Consider the following 17245-nt stretch of genomic DNA (forward strand, 5'->3'; position numbering starts at 1 on the left):
TACACGCAGCTTATTTTTGTGGATATCTTATCAAAATTCAGCCCATAAACCAACGAAAGTTTTTACTGTAGCAACGATTGTCTATCAGGTTGCAGACCGATAATATCAGGAAGATCATCCATTGCCATCGTTTAAAAAAAAAACAAAACAAAATATTTTGGAAGATCCTAATGCCGGTAGGCCGACTACTGCGAGCAAGGTCCAAAAGAAGACGTCACACGGTAGTGAAAATGGTGCTTACTTCACTCTGTTTTCATTATTTTATTAGATCAATTATCATTTTTTCATACAAATTTCGTAATTTAAGGGTAATTATAAAGCCTTTCCAGTCACTTTGGTGTGTACGAAATGTTCTCGTTCCACTTTCTGCTATCAATGTGCAATCACGCGAGTAATTTCCCGAAAAATGTACTCCAAATTACAAAATTATTCTTTGCGTTGCTGGCTTCTAACGGCTGAAGCACATATTTTGAGAGTCATTCGTGGCCTGGCGAAGACTTTCTAATGGCATCTAAATACTCTTGGTTGGGTTCACTTTCATCGAAGCCGGAAGAAAGTGGCACACTCATGACGTGGCACATCCACCTGCCGGAAACTGCGTCAGTGTTCGCACGGAAATAAAATATGCTAATTGGCACTTTAAACACAATAGCAAAATCGGTCCAAATTCCGTGAGTCACGCGTGATAACCGCGCAACCTCATTTTCGAATCCTTGTAAATCAGAACACAGTTCACGCAAATCTTTTCAAAGCTCATCACGACGACTTGGCAACCGCCGCCGAGGGTTGTAATTAATTCAGGTACCTACACGCTAGTGGCCTCGGGCGGCTTGGCGTCTCTCAATACAGATGGCCACTTCCGTCGAATGGCCGGAGATTATTTCTTTTTGACACACAGTGCCGCAAAGCTGGTCAAAATTGTCAAAAATGAGATTTTAAAATTCACTCACTGATGTTTATTAAGCTTTCTTTGGCACTAAATGGCAATTCTTCAAAGTTTAAGATCGATTGGTGTATATGGTCAGATCTCCTATAAGACGCTGCCACCCGCTTCACGCTCGCCATAATTTCTCAGCTATTGCCCTATAGATTCTGAGTAAAGTTGGTAAGTAATAAGCTCATAGGACTATGCCCCAGTCACATACGAAAAATCAGTTTCATTCTTTGAGCAACAACTTAGAAATTGTCGTGGGATGAAAGTGAGCGTTAGCGTATCATAGGACTATCATAGGTGTATCATGACCGTATTTTAATTTTTCATATTATGTGAACTGTAAAGATGTATATCCTTCAAATCGTGTTCCAAGTCTAATCTCAAAAATAAGTATTATTTTTAAACGATTTAAGTAAGATTGGAACATTTGGCATACATTTGTGTCGAAAGCGGCCACCGTGCGTCATTGACGCTATGGGGTAAAGGGGCACTCAACATGTGTGCGTGCTACTGAGTGGAAAAAATTAAAACCTTCGTGAGTCGACGTCTTACCAACAGTTGAATTTATGTGTAAATAGGAAAGAAACCGTCCTGTGCGGACATAAATCCTGCAGGTCAGCTCTCTTGGCAAGTGGTAAGCTATCGTCGGAGGCCTTTGTCCTTCGGTTGTGGTTTCTTCTGCCTTCTGCCGGTTTGCAACAGTCGTGAGTGCGATAATAATTAAACTAAATTTATTCCAGGCCATTCGAGGTAGCCTATGAGAGGTTAGGTCCTTTAAAGCCGAAAATGTCCGTGCAAATAAGTGCATGTGGGTTGCATAAGTTTGCAGGGACCGTTCATGTTGTTATGCAATCAACAATATTCTCGTTGCAAAATGTCTCCACATCAGTCTATATAATTCCACCATTAGCATTGGCACTGGGTTCCTCCTTGTTTGCGAATCCTTGCCCTAATGCGGATTACCTATAGGCGAATGGAACCAGAAATGGGACAAAAAAGCTTTTTCCATTGGGGCAGTTCAGGACGAACCGTCCGCGGAATGATTTGCAATGCAGAACCTGGCTGACGGCGACGGTCAATGGACTTGGGCGTGCTATGTACGGAAATGGGCTAAGTTTTGCAAAGCTATTTCAGTTGATGTGACAAAGTGACGACGTAATGACGTTAGTATCGAAAATATAACTGAACATATTTAGTAACAGTTTCTCATTCAATCGACTAGAAATTTGAAATTTAATAGAGAAACATATAAAAATATGCACCGTCCATAAATTATGTTACGCTCTAGGGAGAAGGGAAGCAGGTTCAAACGTTACGGATCACACAAAGTTTGTTTTCCATACGTAATAAATGGACGTTGCCATATTAGTTTGCTAAAGAAAGTACGCACTGCTACTTTCTGGGTCCTATAGCCGGTCTGAACTACATCTTCTGACAACCTGAGTGTTTAAATCTCTCATGACGTGTTTTACGTTTTATGTTTTTTTTTTCTTTTGGACAGCTGTCACACTTGAGTACGAATTTTTACCAAGGATTCGATATCCCTAAAGATAATCAAATCCAAACACACATTTCAAGGAAAATTCCTTTCATAATTATCAGAAATTCTTCGATGAACCCCTTCCGTGTTTTTTGTTACTTGTGTTACCTCAAGAGATTTTACAAATTTACATCGTGAGTTCCTTCATAGATTCCACTAGAAACTCTCCCACATACTACTACAAGCAATCGCCTAGAATTCTTTTAAGGATAATCTTATACCTTGAAAATCGAAAATCATCCAAATATTGCTTTGAAACTCCTCCAAGTTTACACCTTCTCTGATTTTGCAACGATTTTTATATAATTTTCTTCAGGTGTTCATTCAAAAATTATCTAGGCATTTTCCAGAAAATTTATCCAATCAGGATTGTCTCGTCTTGTCTAGGGGCCCAGATAGCCGTAGCGGTAAACGCGCAGCTATTCAGCAAGACCAAGCTGAGGGTCGTGGGTTAGAATCCCACCGGTCGAGGATCTTTTCGGGTTGGAAATTTTCTCGACTTCCCAGGGCATAGAGTATCTTCGTACCTGCCACACGATATACGCATGCAAAAATGGTCATTGGCACAGTAAGCTCTTAGTTAATAACTGTGGAAGTGCTCATTAGAACACTAAACTGAGAAGCAGGCTCTGTCCCAGTGGGGACGTAGCGCCAGAAAGAAGAAGAAGGATTATCTCTCGCGGTGGCGGATTAGCCACCTACAATATTTTTGAATCGACCGTTAAAAAGGTGGTCGATGGACAATGATGAGAGTGTCTCGTCTATTTGTCTGTGGATTAACCTTCGCCTTCAATAACCCTGTTCCGTAGGTAGATGGCTCCTCAACATTCGGAATTTAGTTGTTTCTAGGGAACCTTCTCCGGTCGTTTTAACTGGGTCACAGGCCTTCATACATAATTCTCGAACCACTACATTTATTCATGCCAAAACTGGGCAATTATTTACCTTAACTCTGACATTTATTTTCTCTTATCGACTAACACAAAACGGATTGAAAATAGCCCGTGCGCAGCCTCCACACACGATCGGTGGTCTATTGGTATCTGCCCAATCAATATCATGCAGGTCATCAGTCTACCATGATCGCCCATATGCGATGTTTTACCTTCGGGTTCAGTGGGCCCTGTGAGAGTCGGCTACATCTCTTTATCTCTCCTTATTAGACGATGGTCATATTCACCACTGCTGCGGCTTATGGGAATCCATCCACGCTATATACATGGAGCTCATACCTAATTCTCCCGCTCTTGACCTCAGCAATGTGCGACAGTTCAAGCAGAAAGTAAGAACAACTGCATTCTCGTTCCGTATGTAGGTCAGTTATCTGCATCTTGAACAGGGTTGAATTCTGGATAGTACCGCTCTCCAACGCCCTCTATCAGGCTAATTTATTCTAAAATCATCCAAATTAAGTAGATGAAAACACCGAATTTAGTACTATATCATTTAATTCCACTAGAGTTTGTATCCTTTGACAGATACGCGTATTTCGACCTCAACTGTAAGGCCGTCTTCAGTGTCGTGTACTAGACTCGAAATTAAACTTCGCGGCACTTCAATAATGTGTTTTTTCTTGTTTCCGACACGGTTGACATCCCATCAATTGTCTTCGCTGAGTAAAGGGCTAGAAGCTCTGACTAAATGCCTTTCAATATGGTTTATGGACAAAAGGTCGTAAGACAAAACTCCAAAAGTGCCAAAGGTCGAAAGAGAGAAGATAGAACGGACAAAAAATCTAAAATGTTTTGCTTGGTGGAATTTTTTTCCTTCTTTAAAATAACATTTTTGGCCTCTTGTCCCTTCTCTTAAGTTTTATTTTTTTAACCTTGTGTCCTTTCGACCTAATATCTTTTGACCTTCTGTCCTTCTCGAAAAGTATTGTTAACCCGAATCTGCCTAGCAAATAGAAGAATGTTCAAATTGTTACCATTTTGGTAATCCTTGACGGATTGCCTTCGTTTTAGTTCGAATAGAATCGTCTAGATGTCTAATTTTTCAAGAATCATTCTCATACAACCAGAAGTCGCAAAAGAATTAACGCGAAAACTCGTTTACTTGTACAAATAACATCACACCCGCACAAAACGGTGTCGGAAATCGTTTAATGACGGGTTTCCTCGCATATTTTCGAGTGCATCAGTGCATTTAGCTACTTTCCGTATACACGTACAAAATACGTACAAAGTAATCCGTAGCAGCTGTCAAATCAACTTTATTATCATAAATTAAGTCACGTAAGATTACGGAATAGTTCGCAATAAAATCTTTACACTCGCATTGCATGTCAATTTTATATGCACATATATCGCCTCTACTTTTGTACGCACATTGCAACATTGCACATATAACCATCGCATAACTCAAAATGTGATTTCATTATACGTACATTTTGGTTATCTGGGTTGGAATTTTCGTTAATGCCCAGTGGTTTGAAGTTATCCCAGTGGGTAACTGGGTCAAACCGGGTAAAAAAGACAAAAAACTTTCATTTCAATTGACTTTTACCCAACTAATAAGTATAAATTTAACGTCAGTTTAACTACAGATTTTAACATAGTTTAAATTACAGACGTCATGTAAAAACTTAACTAGAAATTCAGACCAGCTTTATCCTTGAGTATTTTCTCGGTTGTTTATGGGCCCTCCTTGGAACCTGCCGACGATAGGTCAATTTTATTTTTCTTCTAAACTGTCGAAATTTGGGTGATAAATTTCATCATTTTCAAAAGCTTACTCAGATATGAAAAACGGAATATTCATTTCAAGGATATTGGCCACCAGTCACTTAATTGTGATCCAGGTTTTTTTTTACAAAATGGGAAAATCTTGTGCTTAGGAAATATTGTCACCTAATCTTCTATTTCTAGGTGGCTGATACCCTTAAAATAATCTTGTCCATACAGGTCTGATCTGCTTTTTCAAAATGATAATGATTTATAACCATTGCCAGTTTAGAAGAGAAATCTAATTGGCCTATTTGAGGCTGGTTCCGAGGAGGTCCCATAAATATCTTAACATATACCCTAAGCCAAAGCTGGTCCCATTGTCTAACTTATTTAACACATAACGTCCGTAGTCGAAAAAATTGAAATGGTGTCAGATTAATATTAATTAAGATGAGCCTTCCTTAGCCGAGTGGTTAGAGTCTGCGGCTACAAAGCAAAGCCATGCTGAAGGTGTCTGGGTTCGATTCCCGGTCGGTCCAGGATCTTTTCGTAATGGAAATTTCCGTGACTTCCCTGGGCATAGAGTATCATCGTCCTGCCATACGATTTCCGAAAGCGAAAATGGCGACTTTGGCAAAGAAAGCTCTCAGTTAATTACGCTAAGAAGCAGGTTTTGTCCCAGTGTGGACGTAAATGCCAAGAATAAGAAGAAGAAGAAGAAGATGATGAAGAAGAACCTCAAGGCCTCTTTTACCACCACACCCTTTATTTTTAAAAAAATGAGTAATATATTTTGTGCAATTGAGTCAAGGTGAAATTTTTACCCCTATTGTTGCAGAAATTTAAAAAACATGTACTCCAAATGTTGATATCTTTGAACGTCTCAGATGAGAAAACTATGAGAACGTTTTCATTTCAAAGAGATTATTCATTTTGAGAATAATATTTTTGAAAAAAAACCTCCGTTACTTGAAAAAAAAATCGAGATAGCTTTCAGATGGTCTCAGCAAAAATGAACTCAATTGAAAGTTCTAGAACAAAGTATAGTATACTAGTAGACTGTTGGAATAGTAATGATACCGTAAATTCGGGTGAAATTGATCACCATGGCATACGATTTTATTTCTTACTAATACAGTACCAATATCAATGAAACCTGTAGTACATGAACGTTTTTTATCTCAACTATTATCTAATTGTGTTTTGTGAAGTATTTTTTTGTTGATATTCTATAAAAAATATGTTAATTTCCAAAATCATTTTCGGTGTGGTATACGTACATCCATAAACTTTTTGTTCTAAACATGAACTTGGATATGGTGTTATCCGGAAACTTTGTGAGGATGCTCGAAATACATTCCCAAAACAGCATGGATCATCAACATTCGTATCAATTTGCTCGTTTTGTTGAAAAAAAAAGGAATTTTTGTAAGATATTAGGACATTCCAATGGAAATTGCTCACATTTAGGCGTTTTTTGCGTTATTCTTTATACTTATTTATTCATTATTTCCATAAATATTGTATTGTTAAGAATTTGACAAGCATAACACTGCTGAGCACGTTTTTGCTTCAAGCACCAAAATACCGCTATTTATATAATTAAGGATTGCTGAATCCATTGCCGTTTTCAAAACTATCATAGCACGTCTCGTTTTTGATACAAATTTTATTTTTCTATTATATCACCTTCCTTTCAAAAATCCAATAATTTTGAACGGGAGAAAAAAACAAGATTCATATTTTTTTTTTTTTTTTTGACAACAGTTGTTTTTTTTAACTTTTAAAGTAAAAAACTGGTAAAATATTGATTCACAGGACGATTGAAAAAACTTTAACAACTATCGTTAAAAATAAAAATTCCAACAAATGACTATTTTTTATTTTTATTTTTGTTCCTTATTTAGTTATCCCTCCACCCCCCCGTACCTTCCAAGTGGTCTCGGACATAAAAGAAAATTAATATTTGTATCAGCCTTATTGGTTGTTAAAAATGTAAAATTCAACAATTTAGTTAACTTGCATACAAGTTGCAAGTTGATGTGTATAACAATAGTTACCAGCAATGTTAACTATACTCTTTCTATGCTCAAAATTTATTTTTTGTTTAGGGTAAAAGCACCGGTTTTGGCCAGTCTAAGAGAGAATGTCAATAAACAGCTTCCCATACTGTATTTATACTACAAATATGTCAAATGCAAGCTTTCAATCCATATTATGTAGGTAATATAGCGAAACTTAACTAAAACCATTATTTTGCTTTGAAAATTTCGTTGGTCAAGATAGGCCACCAGAACCAGTTTCGGCCAGAGATTTAACTTCGGTTCCTTAATTGGCCAATCGCATTGATTTCTTATGACAGTCCTATTTGGCATGCTTGGTGGATCACATCAAAAAAAAGTTTGATAAATCATACCTTTTTCATGTAAACAGCAATAAAACCACTGCTTCATACAACTTTGACGACCTGTAGCTAAAAATTGTGAAGTGTCGCAACATTTCTGAAAACAGATCCAGCAAAATATCAGATTCAGCAATCCCAAATCTATTAGAGACACATAATTTGATTCTTGAGACACGCAAAAATGTCATTCTTGTTTCGCTGTGTAATCGGATTCAGAGACCCAAAATTAGTTATGTAGACTTGTTTTCAAACAATTATCGTATTGACAAGTTATCAATTACACTCCGAAATGGAATTTGCCGATTTTTTAAATTTAGAGATGATTTTTAACACTAAAATCAAATTTATTATAAAATTTCGGTACATGAGCCAATGATGTTCACCGTCGTACTTGTTTTTTCTGCATTCAATTGTTTGGCATTGACAACATTTTTAAAAATATGCCAGTGATCAATTTCAAACAAAATTACGGTAGTTCTGTATGCTTACCAAAGTAAAATTGGTACCGTAAAACGGGTTATAGTTTTTTAGATAAAAAAATCAGAATATTTCTGTATTTTATTTTAAATATTTTTATTTTATATTTTTTAAACAAGTACTGGTATCTCATTTATCGATTGCCGTTGAATGATTGCTTAACGATTAATTTTGAATGGACTTATAAATTTGCTTATAATCGAAAGTCTATTTTCGGTTTTGGGGTAACTTTGATAATGGGTATTTAAGCACATGACAATCGACAGCCGAACTAATGTTTGGCATCATTTCAGTTGAAACTTGATTGGAGAATGTTAATGGAGAACGTGGATTAAATTTTGTTAATAAAAAAAAATAAAACAAAAAATACAGAAAGAAAAACACCAACAAAAGTGTTTTTCGATCAAACATGTATGGATTAACGTACAATAATGCTTGTTAAAAGATCTCGATTGATATTCACATTTAGACATCCAGTTCATCATATAGATAAGTATATTCCGGACAAAACCAAATGAATTACTTGGAGAAAATAGAGCATTGCATGCTTCTAGGCGTTTAACATTATATGGAAATGTCTGACTTCAACCGAAAAAATTGCCCCAATTTTTACAGATGATCATCGATAAGGGTTTAGAGACCGGATGCATGTTCTACTACAACTGGGCTGTCAAAGATAAGCGACGAATCCTTCGAAATTTCATCAAGAAATGATCATACACACTTAAATTATTTTACGGATTCCTGTGAAATCTCAACAGCTGAACAGTTCGGTAAAATAAATTAACGGACTACGGTAAATTTTTACAGTATTCGGTAAAAAATCACCGGAATCCGTTAAATTCCGACGAAGTTACGGTGTTTTATTTCACCGAACTGTTCAGCTGTTGAAATTACGGTGAAATTTACCGTAAGAGCTTAGTGTGTAGAACAGACTATTTATTAGGGTTTCAAATAAGCTAAAACCTCATCAATTTTTAATATTTGAATATAAAGCTTCATATATAATACTCTCTACTTCTGAATTCAATTTGCTTAACTGATCAACAGAAATTATGTTATTTCGTTTAGTTTGTTGTGAGTCCCCTTATATCAAAGTTACCCACATTATTAAAATTACCTCATTTTACGGTGTTTATTATTTATTTATTTTTATTAAAACTTTGAAAGAGGGAAAACCTCTGTCAGAGATTTTTATTCAAAATCTTACTCAAAGAAGCACAAAACCTATTTAATTTCTCTGTACACGTTACAACACAAAATAAAAACTTTCTAAATGCTCACACGGCAACTTATCTTGATACCGTAATTTCGGGTGAAATTGATCATTTTTCACGGTTTCTCTTGCCCGTTTTCTATAATGTTGACAATGCCAAACAATTGAATGCAGGAAAACCAGTACAAAGGTGAGTCTCATTGACTCATGTACCGAAATTTTCTAATAAATGTCATTTTAGTGCTAAGAAATATCTCTAAAATAAAAAATCGGAAATCTCATTTCGGGGTGAAATTGATCACTTGTCAATGCGATTATTGTTAGTTTTCAAACCAACTCTATATAAAAAATTTGAGGTACCTGAATCCGAATATGCTTGCTAAATTCTTAACAATACAATAATTATAGAAATAATGAATAGTTAAATTTCAAGAATTACGCGAAAAACGCCTAAATGTATGCAATTTCCTAAGGAATATCTCGATATCTCACAGAAATTCAATAATTTCCACCGAATGACCAAATTGGTACGAACTTTTGGTTATGAAATCTGGTTTGGGGATATATTTCAAGCATCCTCACAAACTTTCAGGTTTATACCATGTTCAAATCCTCGTTTAGAACTAGAAGTTTATGGATGTTTGTCAATATTGTACCGCACATGATATTGGAATTTTACATTATTTTCATAGAAATAAACATTCTTTAACGCAAAACACTTGACAACACACAATTCAACAATAGTTACGACAAACAACGTTCATTCACTGCAGGTTACATTGATATTTGTGCTCCATTAGGATGAAATAAAATCGAGTGACACGATGATCAATTTCACCTTACTGATCAATTTCACCCGAATTTACGGTACATAAAAATCAGCTTTATTATTACGTTTCTGTTATCCAAATAACACCTTATTCTGCCAGAATGCAGTTTATACAGCTCATTACAGCTGAATGAACTTGTATTAACTCTTTACTAGCAGCATCACTTTTTTGCACAAAAAATTCAATTTCAAGAATTTTTTGTTTTCCAATATTTTTGCACCATTTTTCCACAAGTTCTCAAAAAGCTTTAGGAACTTGTTAAGGAGTCCGGAAAATTCCGTAATTCTTTGGAGAAACAAATTGTAGCCATATCCCACGTAAATATCTCAGGTTACTGATTTTTTTTAATGTTTAGCTATTCACTTTATGAAATCATAATTTGATAAGATAAGGTTCGTTGGCTTTGTGGTCGTTCGGTTAGTGTTATCAAGCATTTAGTCGTATAAATTCAAGGAGTGTGGGTTCGATTCCCGCTTCAGTCCAGAAATCTTTTCGTCAGGAACGTATTTCGACTGTGCCACTGGCCGTAGCATGCTAGTCCGTTGTCTAAAGTGGTGCTTCTTTCAAAGGACAAATCGTCCACTGGAATCATTAACATGTCGGTATCTTAAAATAAGAGTCTGTTGTGAAAAATGAAACAAATTTGTGCATCTGTTTCTGAGTGATTAGCAGTTATGTGTAAAAAGATCTTGAAAACTTCAAACAACATCATATTGTAATCACAGTTTTCTTGAGGACTACTCAACCAATTTTGACGATTTTTTTCAGAGAAGCTCCTTATAATCTAGCGTTATATAGCCTACATTTTATTTATTTGTTTTTTTGATGAATCTGCTAAAACCAAAAAGGCAGTTAAATAAATTTTATATGGGAAGTTTCTCTCAAAGAATACCGAAAAATCTTTAAACTCAAGGGCTGATGATCAATATCGAAACAGATTCTGATAATAAAAAAGTGTTACGAGTCCTTGAGAAAATATGGAGCAAAAATATTGAGATATAAAAGAGGTATTGCGATTTGAATATTTTTGTGGAGTAAAAAAAGGCTGCTGGCGGAGGGTTTAAGCTACCAAAGTTACTTGTGTTAGACTTATAGAAGAATATTATATAAAACAGGAATTTTTGAGGAAAATTATTATTTTGTGTTTTTTGCTAACCTCTCTTCTAAGGACCACATGTTATGGACTGTCGACTCTGAATACACAGAAGCTCATTACGAGAAATATATGCACGGAAAGTAACGATGAAATCTCAATAATTTCTTCGAGAGATTTTCAAAAAGGTCCTTCAATAATTCCACCAAGAATTAGAAATTCGTTCGCATTTTCAGGGTTTCTCTTAAAAGTCCCCAATATTTCCTTACAAAAAATAATACAGATGTTCCTGTAGTTTTCATCTAAGAGTCAGCTCAAGGACACAACAAAAGATTTTTCAAGAATTCTTGTCTTTGACTAAAGGAGTAATAAGTAAACCCATAAAAAATATTTGCATAAATTTATCTACGAAATCATCCAACATTTTCTCATACATTTATTGTACTTTTAGAAACACTAATGAAGAGATTTTACTCAAGATTGCTTCAGATATATTTCCGAGAAATCTAATCCAGGGAGGCCTCGTAACAATTTCTCAAAGATTTCTATAAAAATACATTCTAAAACTTCTCCAAGAGTTCCTGTATGTATTCCACAATTGAGTTTATCTTGAAAAATCCTTCAGCAGTTCCTCATTGATTTATTGTACATATATTCCTACGTGTTCCACCAAACAATCTTCAATGAGTAGCTCTAGAATGTTGTCCCATATCAGGGTGTCTATTACCTGGAAAAACCTGGAAAACCTGGAATTCTCAGGGAATTTTATTCAACCTGGAAAAAAACCTGGAATTCTTGGGGAATTCTGGCCGAACTCAGGGAAAAAATTTTGGAACAGTAATTCATGGTTGACTATGTCCACGATTAACTATTTCGAAATAATTTTTGCACACTTTATTTAATATATAAAATTTCGGCTGCGCCGCTTTAAAATGCTACTTGAACGATTCAGTTCATTAATGAACTTGGACGTGTTCCGTGAAATGCTTTCAAATAATTCACCATATATTTATCATAAGGTACTGAAATCATCGATTATTCGTAGTTTCGGAAAAAAATGTCTGTTTGTTACAGGTTATGAATCAGCATAATTAAAAATTTCAAAGGTAGCAGTAATATTACACAGCTTAACAAAGATAATGTTTTTGAGTGACTCAAAGATTAAATCATGTGCCTAGTGAATTTGGGGTTGATGAATTTAGGGTTGGTGAATTTGGGGTTGGTGAATTTGAAGCTGATTTCGAAAATGTTTCAGCACGTTACAATTTTGAATTACGGGTCCTCAAAGTTGTATAAAATGCTGTTTTTATAATGTTGAAAGTTAAACTATGATTGATATATTAGATCACTATATACCATCATAGTTTAACTTCCAACATTAAAACAAACAGCATTTTATACAACTTTGAGGACCCGTAATTCAAAATTGTAACGTGCAGAAACATTTTCGAAATCTGCTTCAAATTCACCAATCCCAAATCCAATAATCATCAGAATAGGATTATGTAGGATTCACTTTGAGTTGAATGCCAAATAAATGTTGAATAAATCGATTTTTCAACACGCCGCCATCGTCACACAAAATTATTCGTTCCTATTATATGGCAAGACACCATACTTTTCTAATACATCAACTAATAACTTTTGTGCTTTGAAAGTATTATGAAATTTGTTGAAAAGTATTCTCCAACACATTAGCCGTGAATTCTGTAGTAAACTAAGCAAATAAATCTTCATATAAGCTAGTTCTTGCATGTAAGTTGACTGTAGTCGTTAAACAATGCAATTCAACACCCAATATGTCAAAAACTAGAAGATATTTTTGAAAATGGTCATGGTTTCATTCTAATTTAAGTAAATAGCAGTATTTTGATGCTTGAAACAAAGACCAGACTAGCTGTTTAGAGCCCGCTCTCAGAATATATTTTAAGCATTCCTGTTTTTCGTAAAAATTCTAATGAAATACAAAAAAAAACAAAAGACATTTTATGTCTTTTGCAGAGTTGGTAGCAGGTGTACTTGGTGTCTATTTCAATGCCAGTCTTGAAAAAGTTACTATTTTTTTAAGGAAGATCTCTAAAGTCTCTGTTGTGAACAAAATGTTACTTTATTCATAATATTGCTTGCAGTTAATCCTGATGCAAAATTATACACTGTAACATTCAGAGATTATAATACGACTATTCAACAGTTTCATCTAGATTTTTTTCTCGGATCCCTCGACGACAAGCTTCAAGAAATATCCCAGTAATTCCAAGAGATTTGATCTGGAATACTTTCAAAGATGTTCTCTAGATTTTTTTATAGAGTTCTCTCTACCAATAATTCCAGAAATTCATCCAGTGATTTTTTGAAGGATGCTTAGAGGAATTTCTCCAGATTGTGCTCCCGTAATTTCTTCATTTATTTCTTTGATTTATTTTTTCGAAAACTATCCCAAAACTATGCACTAATTCAAATTCTAAATTCGCTTAGATATTTTACCAAGAGGACCCCACAAAAATTCCTACGCTTTTTCATGTGAATTCCTTTAGAGTTCATCTATGGGTTCTTCCAGAAATCGCTCCAACAGTTTTTCGAGGGGTTATTCGAAGAAATCTATTAGGAAGGAAGGATTTCCCAATAAACTCGATCGTCGATTCATCATAATGCTCCTATAAATTGTTTCTAGAATGTTCTTCAGCATTCAGCATCCAAACGTTTTCCAATGAATTTCTCGAATAAAATTCCCTTGAAATCTTCTAAAGTTTGTTACCACCACTGCAAATTTCCAGTAATTACTCCGATCATTCTTACACAAACTTCTTTGGGAATTCCTTCCAATGTTGTTCAAGAAATTAGAATTCAGAAAATTCTACGGGATAAGCTATTCGATTGATTTTTGTTTACTTAACAATTGATCTAGGAAATCTTCTAAAACTTCCTCAGGTGTCCAGGAGTTCATCAAGAGTTATTTACTCAAACCATACATAAGCTTCATCAGAGTTTACTTTAGGTTTTCTTCTAAAAAAATACTCGTCCAGATTTTTATCAAAGATGTATTTAATAATTTCTGAAAAATTTTCATGAACTTTCTTTGACGATATCCTTTTAAAAATGCCTGAAAAAATATTTGAAGACTTACTTGGGAAATATCTCAATGAATTACTTGAGTAATTCCTTAAGAAATCTTAGAAGAAATGTCTAGGGTACAACCAGCAAATATCCATAGAGAAATTTCAAGTTGAAATTTTAAAGATATCCTAAATAAACAATGTTGTAGGGAATTCTAAGGTGCTTTCTGGAGAAGATACTGTTCTTTAGATGTTCTAAACGGGTATCTTTGAAAGTGCCCAAAAGGAAGCGATGGAAGAATCATTGCATAAAAGTCTGGAGGACCTAAGACTTTTTAGGAGAATTAAATTAAAATTAAAATTAGGAGTAATTTTTAATGAAATCTCTGAGGTGTTTTCTGTGGTTCTCCTTAAAAAAAATCCGTATTGTATTCTTAAGGTTTCTAAAATGACATTGTAGGGAGAATTTTTCGGGAAATAATCACTAAAGAACTAATTAAATCTTTGTTTTTTTTTTTTTTTGTTGAAGTGTTTTGAAGCCACCTATCGTTAGAAATGAATTCAAATTCATTCAACATTAATAATTCAATAATCATTAGTATTTAAGAGTTTTTTTTAAACCTGGAATTATTTCTTAAGACCTGGAAAAAACCTGGTAATATCAGGGAATTCCATTTCAGTAAACGAGTAGACACTCTGCATATTTTCTCGTGAGATTTCTCTAATGATTCTTTCTAAAATTTGTCCGAGATAGAATACAAATAGTTTGAGTTGTATGAGTATAAAGGTCGATTTCTAGCAATCCGATTGGTCTGAAATTTGAACTGCATGTGGGAAATAACTTCAAATTTGACCATTGAAACGATTGGACCATATCATAATGAGAAAGGTAACCCTTTTCCGGCTAGTGAAAACATATCATTTCATCATTTACATCAAACCATTGACAAGGGTGTAGTTATTGAAAAGGACTTGGCAACTATGAGTGATCGGGAAAACCGAAGGAGACGTTTCAAACAGCCCACTTTTGCTCTTCCATTATTACTTGAAACGCTTCGTTCGTATTTACATGCAATAGTTGCGAAATGGAAAAAGAAACAAGATAAATAGCCATCATTTATAAGTTTCCTTCTAGCCAAACCCAAACAAACCCGATCAAACTTACCGGATCCATGACCCCGGCTAGCGGGGTTGTGTTGGCGTCCTCTCCGCCGGCGGCTACCGCCTTCTCCAAGCCTTTCAGCACAGCTTCAACGGGAGCCCATTCGCTCTTCATGGCCAGGGTAAGAACTTTCTGGGCACCGTCGCGGACCGTCGCTCCAGCACTGCCAGGCTTCGGCTGCGATGGTTGCTCAGTGTCAGCCTTATCCGATTTTTTGTCGCCGTTTGCCGCAGCGGAAGTTTCATCCTTGGTGGCACCCGGTCCACTGGGATCTCCTTCCGCCTTAGCGCCGGCTCCCGGTGCGTCACTATCACTGGGCTTTTTGGGCGGTCCTTTGCCGCCGCCACTTGCTCCTGCTCCAGGTCCACCTTTTTTTCCTCCTCCAGGTCCTGGGGCTCCACCAGCTGCTCCACCGCCAACTGTTGTCGGTGGTTTCTTCGACTTATCCATGTTTGTTCACTTGGATAATGAATTCGAACTACTTTCGATTTTAGGACACAGGCTTCTTATCTCCTACAAACACCATATTGGATCGAAAAGTAACTCTGATCACTATTCTGAGGAAAGCTTCCAGTTAGCTCACTTTCTACCATAACGAGGAACACAAATCCATTGCTTCCATAGTTTCAACATTGCAAACCCTTTTCACTGGTTCAAATAACTCAAAAACTTTAGATTATCCGAGATGTCTTCGTACGAACGGTTCCAGTACGCACTCCTACGTTCTAAAACTCACAAGTCACAAGCTTTCTACCAAGGTAGCCACAAACTCAATCCGACTCCGAAAAAATCGATGCTTATCGTAATATCCTTGACGAAATCTGTTCGAGGTTGGAACCTACATTACTTCTTGCGCTAGCTACACACGGGTTTTGTGTAATAAAACTACAATTCACTACGGGCACTTTTTCACAAATTATCTACAAAACTATTTACATGAACTTTTTTACAGAAAAATCAATTCTTTTTCGCTAGGCTACTGATTGCAAAACGGGGTTTTTCTTCAATTTTTTGCTCCTTCTTAGAGAGGGCCGCGGAGCCAACGCGCAACCACGACCTTTCTCGTGCACAATCTCAACTGAAATAGCCACTGGAGAACTTTTATGGAAGGCGAGAACATCTAATTAACACACTTTTGCTCTACTTGAACTCCTTTCGGTCACTCTTCGTGGTCTGGCCTAGCCTAGCGTGTATACGATTATTATGTTTCTTTTCTGACTGTTCCAAGAAACCTCCGGAGAGGGGGATACGACCCGCGATTTCCACCCTATTCGAGCTGCAGTCAATGGAGAAGCCGTCCTTATGTAATTCGCGGCACCTCCGTGCTCTCTGTAGTAACCTGTTCTTCGCTATCCTTTATATGGCTGAGATTTGGGAACTTCCAAAAGCTCGAAAGAAATAGCACTACTGCTTCGAATTCCAGCGAACTCGCTTCTGTCTTTTTCGCTCAAGAAAACAAATCACTCGAGAACCGTGTCTCAATTGGCAAACAACCGATTCTTCGTGGGTCCAAGAACCGCAAAACTTTCAATCCGTTCGACTCCACGTCTCAAAGCTGTCTAAAACGTCGTAAGTGAAACCTCAACGGTGGCACCTATCGACTAACCGTCTGTAACGACTTCGTCACCATCGTCAGAACCTCGCTGCGTTTCTAAGACCGTACACACGTTATCCCCCCAAATGCTAACCCACGAATCGCTCACGCCAGCATAAACTACCCACACTAAACCACTTCTCCGCTGGGGATGTCGGAATTCGCACATGCCACATAGCCCACATTTCACCGTTTGGCGTCCGCTAGCCGGGAAACCTCGAAGGCGCGCGCCTTTCATCCGTTGCCTGGGAGAAGCATCTTACCAATACCAGTACG

At 36.3% G+C, this 17245-nt stretch overlaps 1 protein-coding gene across 4 annotated transcripts in view; it reads right to left on the reverse strand.

Annotated features, from left to right (window-relative positions):
• LOC5575210 (serine/threonine-protein phosphatase 6 regulatory ankyrin repeat subunit B) overlaps positions 1 to 16913 on the reverse strand; it is a 275762-nt gene extending 258849 nt beyond the window's left edge. For 3 of the 4 annotated variants that reach the window (XM_021846200.1, XM_021846199.1, XM_021846198.1), the window contains exon 1: positions 15379 to 16909. In XM_021846200.1, coding sequence (XP_021701892.1) covers positions 15379 to 15825 — 447 coding nt within the window. In that variant the 5' untranslated portion in view covers positions 15826 to 16909. Of the gene's footprint in view, positions 1 to 15378 lie in introns of all 4 variants that reach the window. The other variant, XM_021846207.1, reaches the window with a different exon arrangement.
• Positions 16914 to 17245: the final 332 nt, after the last annotated feature.

Source organism: Aedes aegypti, chromosome 2 (assembly GCF_002204515.2).
Source record: "Aedes aegypti strain LVP_AGWG chromosome 2, AaegL5.0 Primary Assembly, whole genome shotgun sequence".
NCBI classification, from domain to species: domain Eukaryota; kingdom Metazoa; phylum Arthropoda; class Insecta; order Diptera; family Culicidae; genus Aedes; species Aedes aegypti.